Raw genomic sequence first — 18,957 nt, forward strand, 5'->3', positions numbered from 1 at the left:
GTACTTCGGTATATCGCGATATGAGTAAATGTTTTTTCAATATACATTAAAACCGCTTTTCGCGCATATGATTCTGAAGCGGAATCGTTCGATCTTTCTTTTTTTTTTTTTTTTTTTAAACAAATAAGGCAATACCAATAATTGAATGGGTGTTCAAATAAACGGATAACATCGTTGTTGATTGTCACATAGATCAATGGTAGATATACATATTTGAAATGTGAGAATTTCATGTTCGCTTTACGTCTAAAAAAAAAAAGCTGATCGGACGAGGACGAAATCAAGCCAGGTAAAATCACGAATTTTTACCCCCTTATCCTTCCTAATTTGCAATTCAGGATTTTAAAAGGCGAAAAAATATTCCGACAATGCCTACCGTTATAATCGGCACACGTGCGACTTCCTTGTAAATAGATATGCCCGCAGGTGGAATCGCGGAAACGGGGGGGAGATAAAAAAAAAAAAAAAAAAAGGGAGAAAAAGACAGAGGGGAAAAAGGGGTCCAAAAAGATAGGGTGGGTGTTGCTTCGATGTATATAACTATGCTTCGGAGCAAATTGGATTGAATTCCGGCAAGCCAATTGCAGCGGTGGAAAGATACAAGTGGTACGTTATTGTTTATCGATTGGTCTTTGCCCCGTTGACAAAGATTCGTTCTACCCCCCCGTCGTCGCGACGAAAAATTAAGTTTTTTTTTTTTTTCCATCCGAATTACATAAAATTTTTCGAGTTTCGCGGAAAAATTTTCGCTCCTTCCGAAAAATTATTTTCGGCTCACGGTCGCGCGTACCGTCGTTCCAGAGCTAAGCCGACAATCGAATCGTCCGAGATTTCTAGGCTACCGGTTGCCAGGACATGTTTTTTCCGGAAGTGGAGTAGCGGACGTCAACTCCTCATACCCATAAACCCTTGACAAGGACCTCATAAACAGTGTACGGGATCGCGAACCTAGTAGGCTAGTTCCGCAGCAACAGAAACTGCTGCAGAATCGCGAGACAATCCATTGCTAATTATCAACGGTCACGCGAACACCGGAACGTGGCTCAGCTGCTGCCGCGCTGGCCGTCGACGTTCTCTTTTTTCCTCTCTATTTTTTCTTCCCTCTCTATTTTTTGCCTATCATCGCCGCACGACACCACTGCAGGATATTATTGTTTCACAAGTGTAATAGCTATGCAAAAATATTATGCATGAAAACGGTGTTAATCTATTTTTTTTTTTTTTTTTTTTTTCCCTACTCTAATCCTTCCTTCTACTTCCAATTCAATTACCCGGCCACCTGATATACCTCGGATAAAATACCTACGCCCACACTAGTTACAAACGGACTGAATTGAAATACGAAAATGCCGATAGAATTTAACGATCTTTGAATTCCTGATCCAAAACTTCCCGATTTTTTAATGTTCTACTGCTTCAGGTTTGGAAAACCTGAATTATTCCATTTCGTACGGTGAATTCATGCCACTACATAATCTTACTCTTGATCGTTTCATTTTGTGTTCTCCCATATTTGAGACGCGGGAAAAAAAACAAGGCCCGGCAGTAAGCCGCCCGAAGTGGAGAGCTTTATTAGAAAAGATTACCACCTAACGTTTCTGTCTTTTTTTTTCGTTTCTTACCCAATTCCGGGCCACAGACTCTCGGTATGATCTCCAAAATTGCACTGCAGGAAGGGTCTTCGAAGCACAACTGCCTCGCGAACAGGCAATTCAAAATGGCCACCGCTGTTTTGATGTTCGGACCTGAAAGCAAATGAAATTGTTTACGAAACATTCGTGAAAGTAGATAACGAATTATTATTCGTTCGCGTGATGGACGCTAATTTTTTGTTCAAGACCCGCGACGAACTTCGTTCGGCGACAATGTTTGTCGAACCAGCTGAACGAAAACTCTGTTGCAGTTTTCTCCAAATTCAACGCACAACTTTTTTCAGCATGCACAAAATTTGTGTCGAGTCATGCGATCTTGTTACCGACATTCTCAACGAAACGATTATCTTCAGGAGAAGTTCGTGACGATCTCAATTGGAAAAATATGACCACGAGCAACAAAAAAATATGGCCGATATGGAGCAGAATAATTTTCTTTGAAGGGGGATAGGAGTGCATCGATGAGTATGAGAAATGGGAATTGGATCTGTAGGTACGTGAATACTGGATACGCTTCTTATAGTTATTTATTCATCGCTGAAACATTTTTTTTTTCTTCTGTTTTTGTTTTTATTTTTCTTTTGCGAAATCTCATCTTCCTTTGAGTACGACACAGGTAGCAGCTGCACAACGAGCGTTTGAAGAGAAGAGGTGAATCACGCCCTACCGGTCTCACCCTTAAAGCACAGCAGCGGAATGCAAATTTGATCTTAGCGCGACGCGACGGTGTCAAGAACGGCGGATACACCTTTATAAAAATAGATATAGAATTTTCATACACTGTACGAGCGCACGTGTCTAGAACACCTGAGCGTAGATTTTGCGATAAAAATTGTACAGCGTATTCAATTTCGAAGTTCATCACGCGAAATGTGTTAGAATAGTTTGTCGAACAAGAGAAAAAAAAAATGAACGGAAATCGAGTCACGACGATCGCGATATTAAATATTTTCTTCACCAGCGGAGCGAAAATGCTCGTTTTCGCTCCGATGGTAAGAAAAATAGCGTGTGAACTTCGAGAAAAATGGGCGTTTGGGTCTTGCATAGAGTTGAAAACTTGTTATTCTGCATTATTCTTCACCAGCGGAGCGAAAAAACTCGGGAGGAGCGAAAACGAGCTTTTTCACGCCTCCCGAGCGGAGCGAAAACTCGCATTCTCGTACCGCTGTTGAAAAAAATAGTATCCACGCTCTCGGCGAGCGACACAATATTGAAGAAAGAAATTTGAAATTTTTTGGGGCACGTCCGGCGATTTTGAAAATTGTCGTACGATTTTTTTTCGCTATTATAACTTGTAAAACGTACAATCGAAGGAGATATTCGTTGTAAATTATTTTCCGCATTTTCCGTTCGCATAAAACACTTTGGAACGGTACGACCCGTGCGTTATAATATATCACCGTGGAGAATATAAGCTTTTGACTTTTGACTTTCGGAGGCTCTACCTTCCGCTATCGCAAAAGTCGATTCCGAAACCCTCTTCTTCCGGACGAGAAAATCGTCGAGTCGAGGCGACCGGACGAGGGCGGAACGTCTCTTAATAATTTCCCGTTTCTTCGAATCCCTTTAGCCCGGGAAAAAGCCGCGACCGATACCGCTCCGCTTCATTCGCTTCGATCTATTTTATGCCCATCACTAACCGAGAGGCAGAAGGTCGTAAGAGACGAAAAAGAGGTATTTACGACATCCGTATCCAAAAAAGGTTTCGAAAATTTTACTCTCCGATTTCGAAGACCTTGATCAACCTTGCGTCTATTTTTTGCGTGAAAAAAAAAAAACAAAAGGAAAAAAAAAAACAAAAGGAAAAACGAGTAAGTAGGATCGAATAATGAAAAGCTGTGGGTATTATCTGTTAGTTTTCAAGTTTCTTCTTGTACCCCCCGCGTGAAATCCTTTCTTATTATATGGAACACGGTGAAGTTTTTCTATCTGGAAAACTTTTGAGAAAAGATGTAATTAAATATATCCGTCTATCTATTTATATATATCTATAGATCTATCTATCCGTCCCCGTGCGATAGGAGAAAAATATAGTTAACTAGATTTACCTCCTTCAGCAATTGCCAAAGGAAACTGGAAGGGAGGAACAAAGTTTCGCTATTGTTTTTATTGGCTCATTTTCTCTCCCTCAGAATTTTCCACAGCTTCCTCGTGTAGGCTGTGGATCTCGTAATCCGTTAATCCGGTAATCCCTATAGCCGTCAATAATAACGATCTTCCAACACTTTTCTTTTTTTTTCATCCTCCCAGGCGGAGGCAAACACCGTCAAAACAAAAAGCAAATAAATTAAAAGAAGAAAAATGATACGGAAAAAAAGAGAACGGGATCTCGTTTACCGTCTCGGTACAGATGAAAAAAAAAGAAAACAACTATCTCGAAGACGTGATCATGCGGGGCGTTCAAATTGCCGCGTCAAGATATTATATAAGTTGAATTGGGTTATGTGGTGGAGTTTTCACGATCTCATCTTGTTTACATATACTTAGGTTAAATAAAAAGCGAGGAGCTTTTACGAGTCCGTTTCTCGAAAGTTCGCGTATGAATTTTTTAAGTTCATAGGACGAGAAATGCCGGGCGGTTCTCGACTATCCTCTGTTCCTTTTTTTTTTTTTTTTGTTTTTTTTTTTCTCCTCCTCCCGTTTCGACGGGAATGAGTGGCGGGAGAAAATTTCAGTCGACGAGTAACGCGGAGTGTTTCTTTTTTTTGTTTTTTATCATCCCCCTCCTATTTTTTCGCGACCGGGCAATAACGGTTATGTGAAAACGAGATTCGTTTGGTCTCGAGCGCCTCGGCGATCCTCGGAGATCCCCGAGGTGAAAAATTCATCAGCCGGGCGATCAATTGGCTTTTATCTTCTTCGGTAGCCGGCTCGTGATCTGCAGCTCGTAAAAAGGAACCGACAAAATTCCGGGGGAGTCTCGGAGGACGAAGGAAACGAAAAATTTTTCTCGCCAGGAGGTGGGGAATACGGATCGATCGCGGGGATAGTAAAATTGGCTCAATTCTCGCTTAGACAACGTTCGGCGATACGTGTTGCGGATTTATTAAAAATCGAAAAATAGAATTCCGAAAGAGAATAAGAGAAAAAAATAACAAATATAACAAACGCCGAATCGCGTTTGGCGAAAGGGAGAAACAAAGAGGGGTGAGACGTAGAGGCAATCTCGTAGATCGCGGGGTGGAAATAAAGTTTGGCTAGGGCTTGTTCGCGCGCGTTCCGAAATTCAAAAAACAGGCAGTTTAATCAATTCGGCATTTTATACGTGCGCCGGATATAGGGGTGGAGTTGAGCCGCATGCCCCGGGTCGGGATATAGCGGGAGACGAGCGATGAGGGTGAAGAGGTACGGAGGTAGAGAAAAGCCGGGGGGAGAAAGAAAAGGGTTGAAAGATGCATGGAAATATTCCCGAGGGAACGGTACAAAGAGAAACTGCGGAGCAGGTCTGATCTTGCAGGAGAAAAGGAACGAGGTGTACCAGGCAAATGGAGAACAGAGAGAATCAAAATGAAGAATGTCAATGAAAAAAAAAAGAAAGAAAAAAAAAAAAAAACGCCAAAAGAACGACCGACCATTTCCCAAATTTTATCCCCGGTGAATCGAGATCTTACGGACGGCGTTCGAAGAGTGACGTCGAAAATTCTCTCGGAAATATGAATGAAAATCCTCCCCTAGGAAATTCGTGAAAAATTCTCTGAGAATTAAAAATATTCCCTATGATATTCGTTCGGCTTGAATTTTATCCCGTGTCGACCCGAAAAAGGGACGACATTCTCGCCGGGCACACGCCTCCTCCGTTACGGTTGCAATTTTTTAGCGTTTCATTACCGCGGTCCAGAATTTCCGAGTGGCGAACCTTTCTCGAATCTACTTTTTCACGGGTTCTCATGAAACCCCGTCGGTAAAACAGGGAGTAATCTTGCTTGTATCCTTATTTAAAACCTGATCGGACTCGGCGACGCCGGTTATCCGTACATATCGTATCGCTGTCACGTGATATTGTATATCGTGAATCCGAACGGTATGAAATATTCATAGTTCATACTGCATAAAAGAGAATTTTATTTTGTTATATAGGTAGTTGTTTATGTAGGCGGGCATATGTGTCCAAAAGATTCCGGTAGGGGTTCGGTTGTATAAAATACGGTGGGAGAGATCGAAAGTGACATTTCTCGCATCCATGGGGAACCGAGGGTCCCGCCACCCCTTCCTTCGCCTTTCAGCCATTCGGAAAAGCATTTTCAGTCGCGACACTCGCGTTCTTTCCTAACACGGGTGTGCGTGTGTCTCGCTGGAGCAACACTGGTTGGAAAAGATAACGTTGACCTGGCGCGAATTGAAGCAGAAATAAAGCCGAGCTACGTTCGGATAAATAGGAAGTGAGAGGATGCGAATAAGCCGAAGAGAAAATGGGGGATGGTGAGAACCCGGATTAGGAGGAGGAGGGGGAGGAGGAGGAGGAGGAGGAGGTTGTTGAGTGTCACCGACAAGACCGATTAGGAATTCTCCTGCAGCCACGCGACACCCTAATCGCCCTAATCGATATAGGCTCCATAACAAGCTGGTCTCTAGTCACTGCGACAGCTTATTTAGTCTCCTATCTCCGAACTATACAAATCTATGTCACACCCTCGCCCAAATCGATCGGAATTTCGATTTTTGCCGGATCTTCGCAAAAAAAGGATCATTACCGTCGGCGCGTGAAGTTTAGAGCCCTCGCAATCAGTTTGGAGGCTGATATCTGCGAAGAAAAAAATGGATGGAGCAAAAACTCGAAGAAGGTTCGAAAGCTTGGAGTATTTTGCGTCTGATGACTTCTTTTTGAATTCCGAGATAATATTTTTCGAGAATTTCCAACGAGATCATTCGGAGAAATCTTCCAGAAATCTTCCTGACTTTCTTCAAATTTTTCAGAGTTGACCTAATTCGCTTAACTCCCGAAAAAACTACGTTTTTCGACTTCTTGGTGGTCATAACTGTCCTTCTGTTTTTTTACGGTCATTCGAAAACAAGTTGTCAGATGCGGAGTACTCCAAGCTTTTGAATCTTCTTTAAATTTCTGCTCCATCAGTTTTTTCTTCGTGGATATGGACCTCCGAACTGAGGACGCTGAACTTCACGTGCCAACGGTAAATCAACGGGTACCATTTTCAAATCAACGATTTCGTTTCTCGATTATCTTGGAAACTGTTCCACGGAATTTGATCATTTTTTTCCGCGTTCGGTAGGGTTCTCAACGTATCGCGATATAATTTTACCAAACTGTCGGAATTCGCGAGTCTCGACTTTGGTTCGACCTTCGAACGGGCCATTCTCCGCTTCTTCTCGACCACTTTTTGGACGTTACGAAATTTTTCGGAATACCAGGTAACAAGTCTCGAAAGAAGATTTATCAGGGCTGAAGAAAATCTGCAACGAGAAAAAATTACGCGTGAAAAAAAAAGAGAAAAGGAAAACGAGGAAGCTCGAAAGTAAATGACCGGAAATAAGAACCATATGTAAAATAAAAAGGAAAATTAGAATGAAAGGAACCGGTTACGATGAAAAAATTTTAATTTCAACGAATCAGATATTTTTTATCCGCTCAACTTTTTTACTTTTATCTCGGGAAGGATAAAGAGTCGACAATGTTACCGATTAAGAATCTCGTGTACAATTTTCTCACATGCGGAATGGTTTCGCTTCTTCGAGATCGAGAGAGAGAAATGGAGAGAAAAAAAAAAAACAGAAAAAGGAGGAAACGAAAATAGTGTAAAAAAAAAAAATTGAAACTGAGATAAAGAGAATAAAATTAAAAGAGAGAAGAGAAAAAAGAAGAGAGTATGTACAACATGGAAATTCGTGAATTTGTCACGAGATGCGGGGAAGCGAAAGATAAAGCAGGTGAACGAAAGAAAAAAAAAAAAAAAAAAACAGGATAAGAAGAAATGAAAAAAGAGAACAGCGAGAGATAGAGAAAAGGGGGCGAAAAAAGGGAGAAAAAAATACTTTCCAAAATATGTCACCAACTTTTAGGTCCTCTCTGGACCCTCGATTTATGCAGTAACGAATTCCTCCCACGAGATATATCTCTGCGAAACCATTCCGTACCATATCCCAAACGCAAAGCCCTCGGTCGCCGCGTACCACGCGCTCCGTTCGTTCCGGATCAACTTCTACACAACTTTTCATATACCATATTACTGTATATGTACCGTCTACTTTTATACTATTTCATTTATTTTATCATCCCTCTTTGTTGTTTTCTTTTGTGTTTATTTTTCATTTGTTATTATCGTTGTTTGTGTTTTAATTTCTCTCTTTCACCCTCGTTCCGTCCTTTTTCGGATGTTGAAAAAAAAAAAATGAACCAATTGGAAAAGATTGAATTGATTGAATTAGACGAGCGGACGACACTCAACTCTCCGACTGATCGAGAATACGATACTCGTAGAATATTTCCAAAATAAATTGTCTGGCTTGGGTGTTGAAAAATAGACGATACACGAAAATTAGCGGGCCACACGGTTTCGGCTCCCAAGAACACTCAATTTTGAATCCTCATGATTGCTGAGAGAATATGGGTAACAATTTAGATACACCGCATGTTGACGCTTGGAACTTCACATTTCTGTTCAGTTTTCATTGTGAGCTCGAAATTTTCAAAATTCAAAATTTTCGGGACTTGAAATTCTCAAAACTCAAAATTTTCGCAATCTTAGAATTTTAAACTCTAAATATTCCGAACCTCAAATATTCCAAACTTTTCAAATGTCAAACTTCAAATGTTTCGAACTTCCGAATTTTTAAACCTGAAGTCTTCAAATTTCCAAATTTGGAACTTGGCAAATTTCAAACTCGAAACATTCTGAACTTTTGAATTCCAAAACTTGGAATTTCGGAAACTTCCAAAAGGCGGATGTTAGCTACTTTGAACTTTTTGGAGCAATTCTGAGATTTCGAAATCGGGTGTTTTTGGGAGCCGAAAATTGACCCGCTAATTTTTGTGCAAATTGTTAGATATATTTTCGACAACTGACGAGTCGCGAGCGCGGTAGTAATGACGACGGTGAAACGAACTCTGGTTTACCGTTATTGAAAAAATAATAAACTTTTTTCAATTTTCTCTCTCATTTCTCTTTGCTACACCTCATGCACATGATTGCCGAATAATTATCTGGAAAGAGAAAAAAAGGAATCGAAATCACCCCGAACGAAAATAAAAAAGTCCAGCCAAATTCCATCGCGATCCCAATTAGTTGATAGGGTTGATTAGTAACCCTCGGAATGTATCGTTTTCATTTTTATTTCATTTGTTCGTTCGGGTTTTTTTTTTTTTTTCATTCTTTTGTCGTTTTTTTTTCCCGACTCCATCCGCAGCAACAGGACCGACCGCAGGGAAGGGTTATCGAAACCGATCGTCGAAACGGGTTCCAGTTTTAGGTCCCGTTCAAAAAAAAAATAAAGGAGAAAATAAAAACCGACCGAAAAAAAAGGAGATCAGACTAATATAATCTACAGTTCGTGGTTTCGGTTCCATGCAAATTTCACGTCTCAAAGTCCGTTTCAGGTTTCACTTTCGGCATCAACTTCAATTCTACTATATCTGCATTATGAGGCAAAAATTAAAATTAAATTGAAAATGGAATAAAAGTTCTTTCCAAATGTGTCATTTCTATGGCGATTCGTAAAATATGTGGAAATATTTAGTTTTTCTTTCTCTTTTCCCTTGGGTTGTGACTTTTCTGTGTATAAGTCACGTGCCTACAAAAATTTTTACAGTTCAGTTCGAACGATATAAAAAAAAAATAGAAACGCGTCAGTTTCGACCGCAACGTGAGTGTAGAAGTAAAACGAGCGTCGATGAATCGTTGCATTTTTTTTGCAATTTTTGACAATTGGAAAATAGAACGAAACTCTTATTTTGGCAAGTCACCCCCACCAGTATTCGCGGTTCGGAATCGACATTTTTTTTTCTCGATTTTCGTTCACCCCAGACAGGTACGTAACCGGCGGATGTGCCTTTGGGTACATTTATTTACGTAGATATGTACGTAATAGTGAAGTATATAATTAATGGAGTGGAAGGTACCTATACAGTTTTTGTAAGACGTTTTTTCAAGCTTGGCAAGGCAATATTTTCCCTCCCCCTTTTTTAGACGTAAAAACTTTTCCCTCTCCAAACTAAATATATTCAAGCATTCGCGCTGTTGCATATATTTATTTTGTGATATTTTTTTTCTCTCTCCTCCTCCTCAGTTTTTCAAATTTATAAAATTGTTCTGTCCATCGTATTCGCAATGTTGCATAGTTAATTTATTTCATATATTTTTTTGTTTTTCTCTTTCTCTCTCTCTCTCTTCTTTCCTCCGTTTCTCAAATTTATAAATTTTTCCTGTCCATCGTTCCCGCAATGCACTGCGCGCAACGCGCACCCCCAGCCACCCGAATCCCAGCTGGATCAACTGTAATATCTAAACAGCACGGAGTTTTCCCCCAACTGAGAGGGGTCAAGCAAAAAAAGAATTTCCCCGCCAGGAAAATTGAAGCCGTTCTTTATTTTTCCACATTTCATTTCGCTCCGCTTCGTTCCGAACGGATTTTAGAAACGAAAATACACCCCGAAATAATTGACTCGAATCCCCGGACTCGGAAAAACTGGAGGCAAAAACAAAAACGATCATGCAAACTTATCAGTCAACGTCACCTCGTAGGTACTGCAGCCTATAGTGGGTTCAGGTGTATTAGTTTTACCCCTTATCTCCGTATTGCAATTTTTCACTTTTTTGTCTCTATCCTCCTTTTTTATTCATTTATTTATTTCTTTTTTTCTTTTTTGATCAAGACCTTGAATCCCCTTCAACCCAGCGATTAATTTTTTTTCTCTCTCTCTCTCTTATTTTCCTTCGGGCATAATATCGCCTCGATTAAGGCCTCCCTTAAGATCGTATAACGAGATTTTCATACACAACGTATACTGAAATTTCACCCCTAAAAAAAGTAAACGGAAAAATAAAAGAAACGCACCGAAAGAAAATTAAGAAATAAAGAACGAAATGCGATGTCAACATTTCTCTTGGCCATCGATCGAAATTTCGAAATCCTTTGAAGGAGACAATTTTGCGCCTGCGGAAACGAAAAAAAAAAAAAAAAAGAAAGAAACGTCGATCATCGGCATGTGTGTAACGAACGTGAAATATTTGTAAAATATTCACCGTGATATCCCGCATTTTTTTTTTTGACACAACACGCGGCATTTGGGTAGCGGAAATAAAATCATGTCTGGAAGCAGGCGTGGAGTTGTTGTTGTTGTTGTCGTTGTATTTATACGGAAATATATATCCCGTACACTTTGCGATCGGTCATTGGATTAGGTACAAAGTTTAATTGATAAAGCGTGTACCATTTGTCGTTGACACGCGCGCTAATTTGACAGATTTCCCAGGTTCCCAGGAGTTACGTTATACCCGCTGGTTCCTCTTCCTTCTCACTCTCCTCCCCCTACCCCCTCCCCCCTTCCCCCTCGCCCTCCCTTGCCGCCATTTCCCTTTATCCTCGTCCCCCTCTCTCCACCCCTTCCATTCGAGGGCGAAGGGGTGCAGGTTTCTAAAAATATCGTGGAAAATTCACTCAGAATTTCGGGAGAGTTGGTACCCCTGTACGAACGTTGCAGAAAATACCTCTATGTAGGTTAGGTTAGGTACGGGCCGACTACACGTATAATTATATTCCCTATGGCATATAATACGGGTCGGGATGAGAAATTTGATAAAATGATGAAAAAATAAAGAGAGAGAGAGATAAACGGGGGCAGAAATTAAAAAAAAAAAAAAAAAAAAAAAAGAACGAGAGGGAAAAACGAGACAAAAATAAAAAAAAAAAAAAAAAAAAGAACGAGAGGGAAAAACGAGACAAAAATAAAAAAAAAAAAAAAAAAAGAATCGAAATATCATAAATAAAAAGCAGCCGAAAAAACAACTGATGTATGTTAACTCCGGATGGTCTAACGACGTTTAAATCCCTCGGGACGTTGATATAACGATCCGCGAGTTCCTGACCCGCCAAATAGATGATACGTTTTACAACCGGAGTATACGAACACGCGCGTGAAATACTCGAAAATTAAAGGGATACGCTGAGAAAAATTGTCAAAAATGTAAATTCACGATTTCAAGGATTGCCGCCATTTCGAACGGAGTCGCGAGAAAATTCTTTGACGAATTAAATACGCGGATTTCGCCGAACTTTTTTCACCGCGATTCGATCCGACCGTTTCTTTTTTTTTTCCTTTCAAACAATACATCCGATCCCGCGTTGAAAAAGTTTTCGAACCGTACCGCGTGTTTTGGGCTAATAATTTTCGTTTAAACGTAATCAAGTAAAAGTGAGTAACGGTGAGTAACGGCGAGTAAATTCTTTGAGACGATTGCGTTGGTCGTGATTTTCTTCCGGCTCGATTTTCGTCGCCTTCCCATTATCCCCACTTTTAATATACACCTACACGTTTATCCTCCACAGATGCATAGCAGCAAATATTTATCTTATATAAATTTTATCATTTTTCCCCCGGGATTCCCGCGCTCTTACTTTATCCATAATAAATCCTCGATAAATATTCGACTCTTCGCTTGCTTCTTTTTCAATATCCTCCTCCCTCCTGCCCCTCCCCCTCCCCCTCCCCCTCCTCTCACCCTGTCGCTCTTCGACGGAATAATTGTAATCGCTTCGACGCCCCCCAACTGATCGATGGATCTCTCGATCGAGCCTCGTATATATATACATCACGGCGTTTACCGTGTAAAATGAGTAAAAAAAAAAAGGTCGGAGGGAAAGGGGGGAAGGGAGTGGAAGTTGAGCCAAAAGTGGGAATGAGGGAATTGGGCCTAGGGGCCGCAAGTTCGTTCGGTTGTAAACCGTTTAAAACGGTAATAAAAGCGGTACTTTTCTTTTTTTTTTCTCTCTCTCTCTCTAAGAAACTCCGGGAAGGTTTCAAGCTCGCGGTGTTCCACGGTACACGCTTACGCACACGTACACCGTACACGTACGTACGTACCCGTCCTCTGTGTTGCGGCACACATACCTATACACGTACAATACCGCGCTATCCGGAGTCCGAACACGTCTTGAATATACGATAAAATTTTCCCCTAGATTTGGGTTCATCCCGTACAGGGGACGAAGAGACTCGAGTCCACCCTTACGAGTCGTCTCTCCCTGCCCCCCCTGCCCCCCTCCCCCCCTGCCCCCCCTTCCTCCCGTCTTAAACAGGATTCACCCTTCCTTTTTCTTTTCTCTTTTTTTATTATATACGTATGCGCTCGTTTTTTATTTTTTTTTCTTTCTTTTGCTTTTTTCCTACACAAATCGTCGTGTAGTCGAAGATCCGCAACTCGTACAACCTACTCCATACGGAGAAATTCACCCCCCCCCCCCCCCCCCTCTCCTTCCCTCTCCACCGTTCCACCCTACTTTTCTTTTCTTTTTCTTTCGTGCGTCCCACTTCCCTGCCCCCGATATATTTCGCCCTCTAACCTCCTCTCTTCTCGAAGTTGTGGATTTGTATGGATGAGAAGGTAAATTCGGGGGTGTGGGGGGGGGGGGCGAAAAGGAAGGATGAGGTCAGGGATAAGTAGTGGAAAAAATGAGCCTCGTTTTCTTTGGTTTTTAACGAGTGAAAGTGAAAAAGAGAGAGAGAGAGAGAAAAATTCAAACGATTTTCGAAAACCACACTTTTTTTTGGCAATGCAGTTTTTTCCTCGCCTTATTTCTCGTTCTCATTATTCATCCGATAATTTAATAATTTTCCACCCTCTAATATTCGCTCTCCACGGGCGATGACATAATTCATCGAAATTTCACTCTGATTTTCGTTGAAATTTCACTCTCATCGATTGCCTGATGGATGCTCTGATTTTCTTCTTCTTTTTATTCTTTTTTTTTCTATGCTCTGCACTTTTCTTTTCATCAGCATCCCGAAACGTGATCACGCCGCGGTATTTTCTTTATTTTATGGCGTTTTCTCTCTTTTCATTTTACTCTCCTCTTCCTGTTATTTTTCCGCATGCAGGAGGTCCTCGCCACGAGCCCTCACATCCTCTCCCTCCTTCTCCTCTCTCTCTTTCTCTCTCCCTCTCTCTCTCTCTCTCGTACCTGCGCTCAGTTCGATTTCAATTTTCTTCACTCCGCACAAACCCTGTACCCCGACTTCTCCCCTGTGGACGTTCTTTTTCTTTTCGTTTCGTTTCGTTTCGTTTTTTTTTTTGTTTTTCACGTCGATTCGCGAGCCACCACACCGGTGTATACATGTATATATATTTCCACGTACGCTATACACACGTGTAGACGTATAACGGGGATATATTATGGCTGGTATACCTGTGAGCATAACCGATATTTCCAATAATTATTCAAAAGTTTACCGGGGGCCGAGGTTGGAGCCGCGGGGACGAGATGAGCGACGAGATCGAAAACTGGAGGGAAAATATTTGCGGTAAAAAGGAAAGAGAGAGAGCGAGAGCGAGAGGGAGAGGAAGAGAAAGAGGGAGAGGGTATCGGGGGGGGAGGAAGACGGAGGAGGCGCCTTATCGGACATTTTTCACGCTAGAGCAGCCCAATTTTCCGAACCCCCGACTATGAAACTAAAATTTTTCATCCTGTCGTCGGGCGGCGGTAACCCTACCGCTCGAATATCTCGCCGCCGGGGTGTCCTCTTCCCGCCCTGTTTTAAAGCAAAACATGCCTCTCCTAGCGTCCACGTCACCCGAAATGACGTCTTTCTCGCTCCCTTCCCTCTCCCTCTCCCTCACCGGCATCCTCGGAAATTCGTTTTGCGTTTAAAATCTGGAGAAGCGAAAGATTTATCGTCGAAAAAACGCTTTCTCTTCCCTCTAACGGGCACTCGAACTGTATACGTGCCGCGTTTCCCCCTTCCTCCCCCCGTTTCGAGGTCCATTTAATGGCGATGATCGATTAGAATTTGCAAAAAAAAGAAAAAATCTGATCCGGTGGAAGGAAAAATATTTCCAAAGATTTCTAATACACGAGAGCCTGGATAATTAATAATCGCTGTTAACGCGAACGAGAGCGAAGACAAAACATTTCAAAACAAAAAAAAAAAAAAAACGAAAAAAAACGAAATAAGAACGGGTGAGTAATGTTGTTTGATGCGGGGTAAAAAAAAAAAGTTATATGTACACTGCGGCGAGTATTCAAAGTGTCACGCAAAACTTGCATCAGCGAAGAATCAAGAGCGTTGCGCGCGGTACGAATATTACTTTTTTTTTTTCATCTTTTTTTCAGTTTCGTATAAATCTTCTTTTTTGTTTTTTTCTTCCTCCGCAATGTGTTCTGGAATATCGTACGTATAGCGCCTAAGAATTATTACAGGGGAGTGCGAAGGAGGGGAGGGGCGGGAGGGGGGGGAGGAAAAAGAATGGAGTATAAAAACTAGAAGAACTCTTAAAATTCTAGATTATTATTGCACGTTATCGCGAACGTGATTCGCACGAGGTAAGATCGGTTACGTATTCGTAGAATAATAATAACAATGATCAACGTTGATCACATGTCATTAAATTTTGCCTTTGGACAACCGCCGCGTAAAAGTTCCGCGGTCGGCTCAGCCGTCCGATATTTTCCACAGCCTTATTTCCGGTACACCTTCGGCGACATGGGGGTGAAAGAGGAAACGAGAGGAGAAAATTCGAAAGGAAACTGAACGAGTTTTGTACGGCTTACCATTATACCCGGTTTTACATCTCTTTATCCTCGGGGTGCGTATCGCGAACAACCGAATCCACGATCAGACTTTTAAATACGTCGAGGATACGGCGGAGCGAACGGGGCTGGTGAAAAAAAAGAATAAAGAAAAAAAAAGAAATTTCTTAAAAGCGAAGAAAAAGAACAAAGAGAGGTGAGGGGGGGGGGGGAAGGCGCGGTTCGCCGGCCCGCTAAATTCGATTGGGGTAAAAAAAAAAAAAAGTCCATCAAAATTTTTGCATTCGCGTTTGAATTCCGTATCGGCCCGGCTATGTGTATTTATATTGGTGGATACCTGTATTACGGATTCGTGGGTAGAAAATTGACCCGGTGTACGGTTTTCGATAGAATTTAGTAATACCCTTTTGTATACCATACCGACTTCGCGGTATGTTGTTCACCCGGGGACTCCTGCGCGGCTCCTTTAGGATATTTTCATATACACGGGAACCGCATGGGAACGTTACGTATATATTTGTATCGCATATTCCCCAAGCCATCGGGCAGACCAAAAACCGAAAGCCGAACCCAAGAGTTCGCCGTGTACACGTAGAGACAATATATTTGGTACACAGGATACACCCATACGGTTTTTCTGTATTATGGTATTTTTTCGATAATAAAATCGTTTTTTGATTCTATTCCACGGGACGTGTTTCAACGTAAGCGAAAAAAAGAAAGAGAAACGGGAAAACGTTTTCCTCTTTTTTTTTTTTTTTTTCGTTTTTTTTTTTTTATCGCTTTCATTTCCGCGGAGCCCATCAAAATCAATTTTATGATGCAGATGAGGGATTAGTCAGATGTGATACTCGATACTCGGCTAATGGGATATTAAAGAGGATTATAGGGGATAAAATCCTGTGTATATCACACCTACAGGCATTACGTATATAGATGGTAATTAGAAAATTAATCAAAGATTCAGCGACCCCCACCGAACTTAATCGATAGCAGAGGTTATGTTCGTGTAACATCGTACGTAGAATCTATACCGTGACGGTCGGTTCGTTATCGTTATTTATTCTCGGTCGAGTTCGCGAGAGTTGAAACTTTTCCCAGTTTCATCATTCTCGAGCTTTCGCACATTAGCGAGAAACAAAATTTTCCCTCCAATTTTGAGTCCTCGGCGTGCTGCAGTCGAGCGAGAAAAGTTTTAGGTTGGAAAGAACTTCTATATGTATATATACATGGAGTCAAGTCGTCCGGTCATTCGTGGATCCGGCGAGTCTAGCCTCAAGTTCGGCAAAAAAAAAAGAAAAAAAAAAGAAAAAACAATGCCGGAGCACCCCACCTCAAAATAATTTAGACTATTGAATTCGCGTGACGCGAGATTTCAGGGAAAGCCGCCAGAGGAGCTTATATTCTAAGCTCGGACGGTGGCACGATCGTTGGAAAGTCAAGTCAACTTGACTCGACTTGATTCGACTTGACTCTTTGGAGAGGGTTGAGAAGGCGAGGGTGGGGGGGGGGGGAGGGGCTCGGAGGTTAGAGGTTAGAGGGTCGGAGTCTCGGGCTGAGATTCACGCCGGAAGAAACGACCCTTGATTACAGAGAAGGAGACGATGCGATAGCTGTAGGGAAATTATCGTCCCTCGCTCAAGTTTTATTCGTTCAGTACTTCCGCCGTTCCCCTCCCCCCCTACCTCGCCTTTACCATTTCCTCGCCCCCATCCATCCCCTTGATCTTGTCGAAAGATCCCGATGCCTTTCTGCGCGGGTATATAGGTATATGTATACGACATCAAACCGCCCTAGCCTTAGCACGGACTCGACTCGGAAACCGAGCGAACTCTCTAACTAACAATAAGCCAAACGAACGAACGAACGAAGGAAGGAACGAACAGACCCCGACAGACGACTTGCGGAAATTCGATCGAGTAGATATAAACAATGCTAATCCGCGTCGAGCCAAATGCCAAAATGTTTAAAATTTGCATTTCAAAGCTACTGGCGAATTGAGGAGAGGCCATATAATTCCTCCTACCGCCGCCACCGCCACTACAAGTTAATATACACCGTAGTACACAGGCAAATACAAAGCAGCGGTTACTCCGTAGAACTTCGAAACGAGTGTCGTTAAATCTGGCCATAATCTTTTTTCTCTCTCCCCGTTTTTTTTTTTTTTGTTTTTTTTTTTCTTATTTCAAGCGAGAAGCTAACGAGTGCAACCGATTTTTGCCGTTACGATCGACGAGATAACGTTTTATGGACTCGTGAATGGTTTCAGCTGGTACGAAAGTTTTGAAAAACCGTAAATACCACATCAACGTCTCGTTCGTTCTCCAAATTGTACGAGTCACACGGTTCCTGATTCTCATCGATCTCTCCCCCGTTACTTCGGTCGTCCGTTTTTTGAGGTTATCCGTGATAGAAAATGGCGGAATTTTTTCAACCGGTCATAGGTTAGGTTCGTTCGTCTTGTTCGTTCGCTTGGATATTTTACACGTGTACGTTACAGGGGGATACAATTTTTGCAAGGGCGGTAGTAACAATAAGTTATTCACAAATATTATCAGCGAGAACCTTTTCGTAGAGAACCTTTTTTTGCCAGTACTCACGCGACCCACCTATCAATCAACTCTGTGCGAGTCCCCGCCGATAACCAGGTAGAGCATTATCGCCCCGACTTCTTTTCTCCCTTTTTCTCTCTCTCTCTCTCTCTCTCTCTCTCGTTTTTTTCTTTCTCTTTTCTCCATGACAACTTTTTCTCGATACAACGATATCTGTAGGCGGAAATCACGCTCTCTCCCTCACCCCCCGACCGCGACTGCGTTCTCCTTTTCCCTTTTCCCCATATTTTTCCTTTTCCTCTTTTTCTATCCATTTTCATTCTCCCAGGTCGCCGGGACCTGCGTGATCTTCGGTTCTGAATTTTGGCCGGTAGACTGCAAAGGTTACGTTATAACCAAGTTTCTATTTTGTTCTCCTTTTTTTTTTTTTTTTCTGGTTCTTTTTCTTTCGGTTCGCAAGGATTTCTATTGGAATCGATATTTGCTCGGGGGAAGACTGTTCAGATCGTCAGGAGAAGATATGATATGATGTTCAAAAGGATACGAGAAAGTATGATATAAATTTTTCCTCCATTTACCGTTCGCGGAAAAACAAAAAAAAAATGGAGAGGAGAAAAAAATAAGGTTAGATTGAAACGGCAATAAAAAAAAAAAAAAAAAAAACTTAAATATAAAACTTGAACTAAGTAGGTAGTTATTTTTCAACTGCACGCGAATAAATGCAATATAAGTAAGTATAATAATAGTGCTGATAAAATTGATTGGATATACTGGTTATTATACTTATATAGGTAGACGGAACACGAAGGTTGCTGCAATAACATCTTTTTAACTACAGAAAGTCTACGTATATACCTATGTGTATACGTATGTATATATACGTTTCGGTAATGAAATCGATAATCAATCGAAAGTTATTTCTGAAATGTTGGAAAGGCGTGAAAATTTCATCGAAAAGAACGAACGTCGATAAAATAATGCGGCTAAAAAGCCGTCCGTTAGAATTTTTAAACTTTGTTTTTTTTTTTTTTTGCGCAAAGATCAATACACAACAACCA

The 18,957-nt window shown here is 41.5% G+C and overlaps 1 protein-coding gene across 3 annotated transcripts in view; it reads right to left on the minus strand.

Moving 5' to 3' along the window:
* LOC105684340 overlaps positions 1-18,957 on the minus strand; it is an 80,910-nt gene that overhangs the window by 46,124 nt on the left and 15,829 nt on the right. For all 3 annotated transcript variants that reach the window (XM_048654983.1, XM_048654982.1, XM_048654980.1), the window contains exon 2: positions 1,623-1,745. In XM_048654983.1, coding sequence (XP_048510940.1) covers positions 1,623-1,745 — 123 coding nt within the window. The remainder of the gene's footprint in view (positions 1-1,622; positions 1,746-18,957) is intronic.

Source organism: Athalia rosae, chromosome 5, assembly GCF_917208135.1.
Source record: "Athalia rosae chromosome 5, iyAthRosa1.1, whole genome shotgun sequence".
In the NCBI taxonomy this organism is placed as follows: Eukaryota; Metazoa; Arthropoda; class Insecta; order Hymenoptera; family Athaliidae; genus Athalia; species Athalia rosae.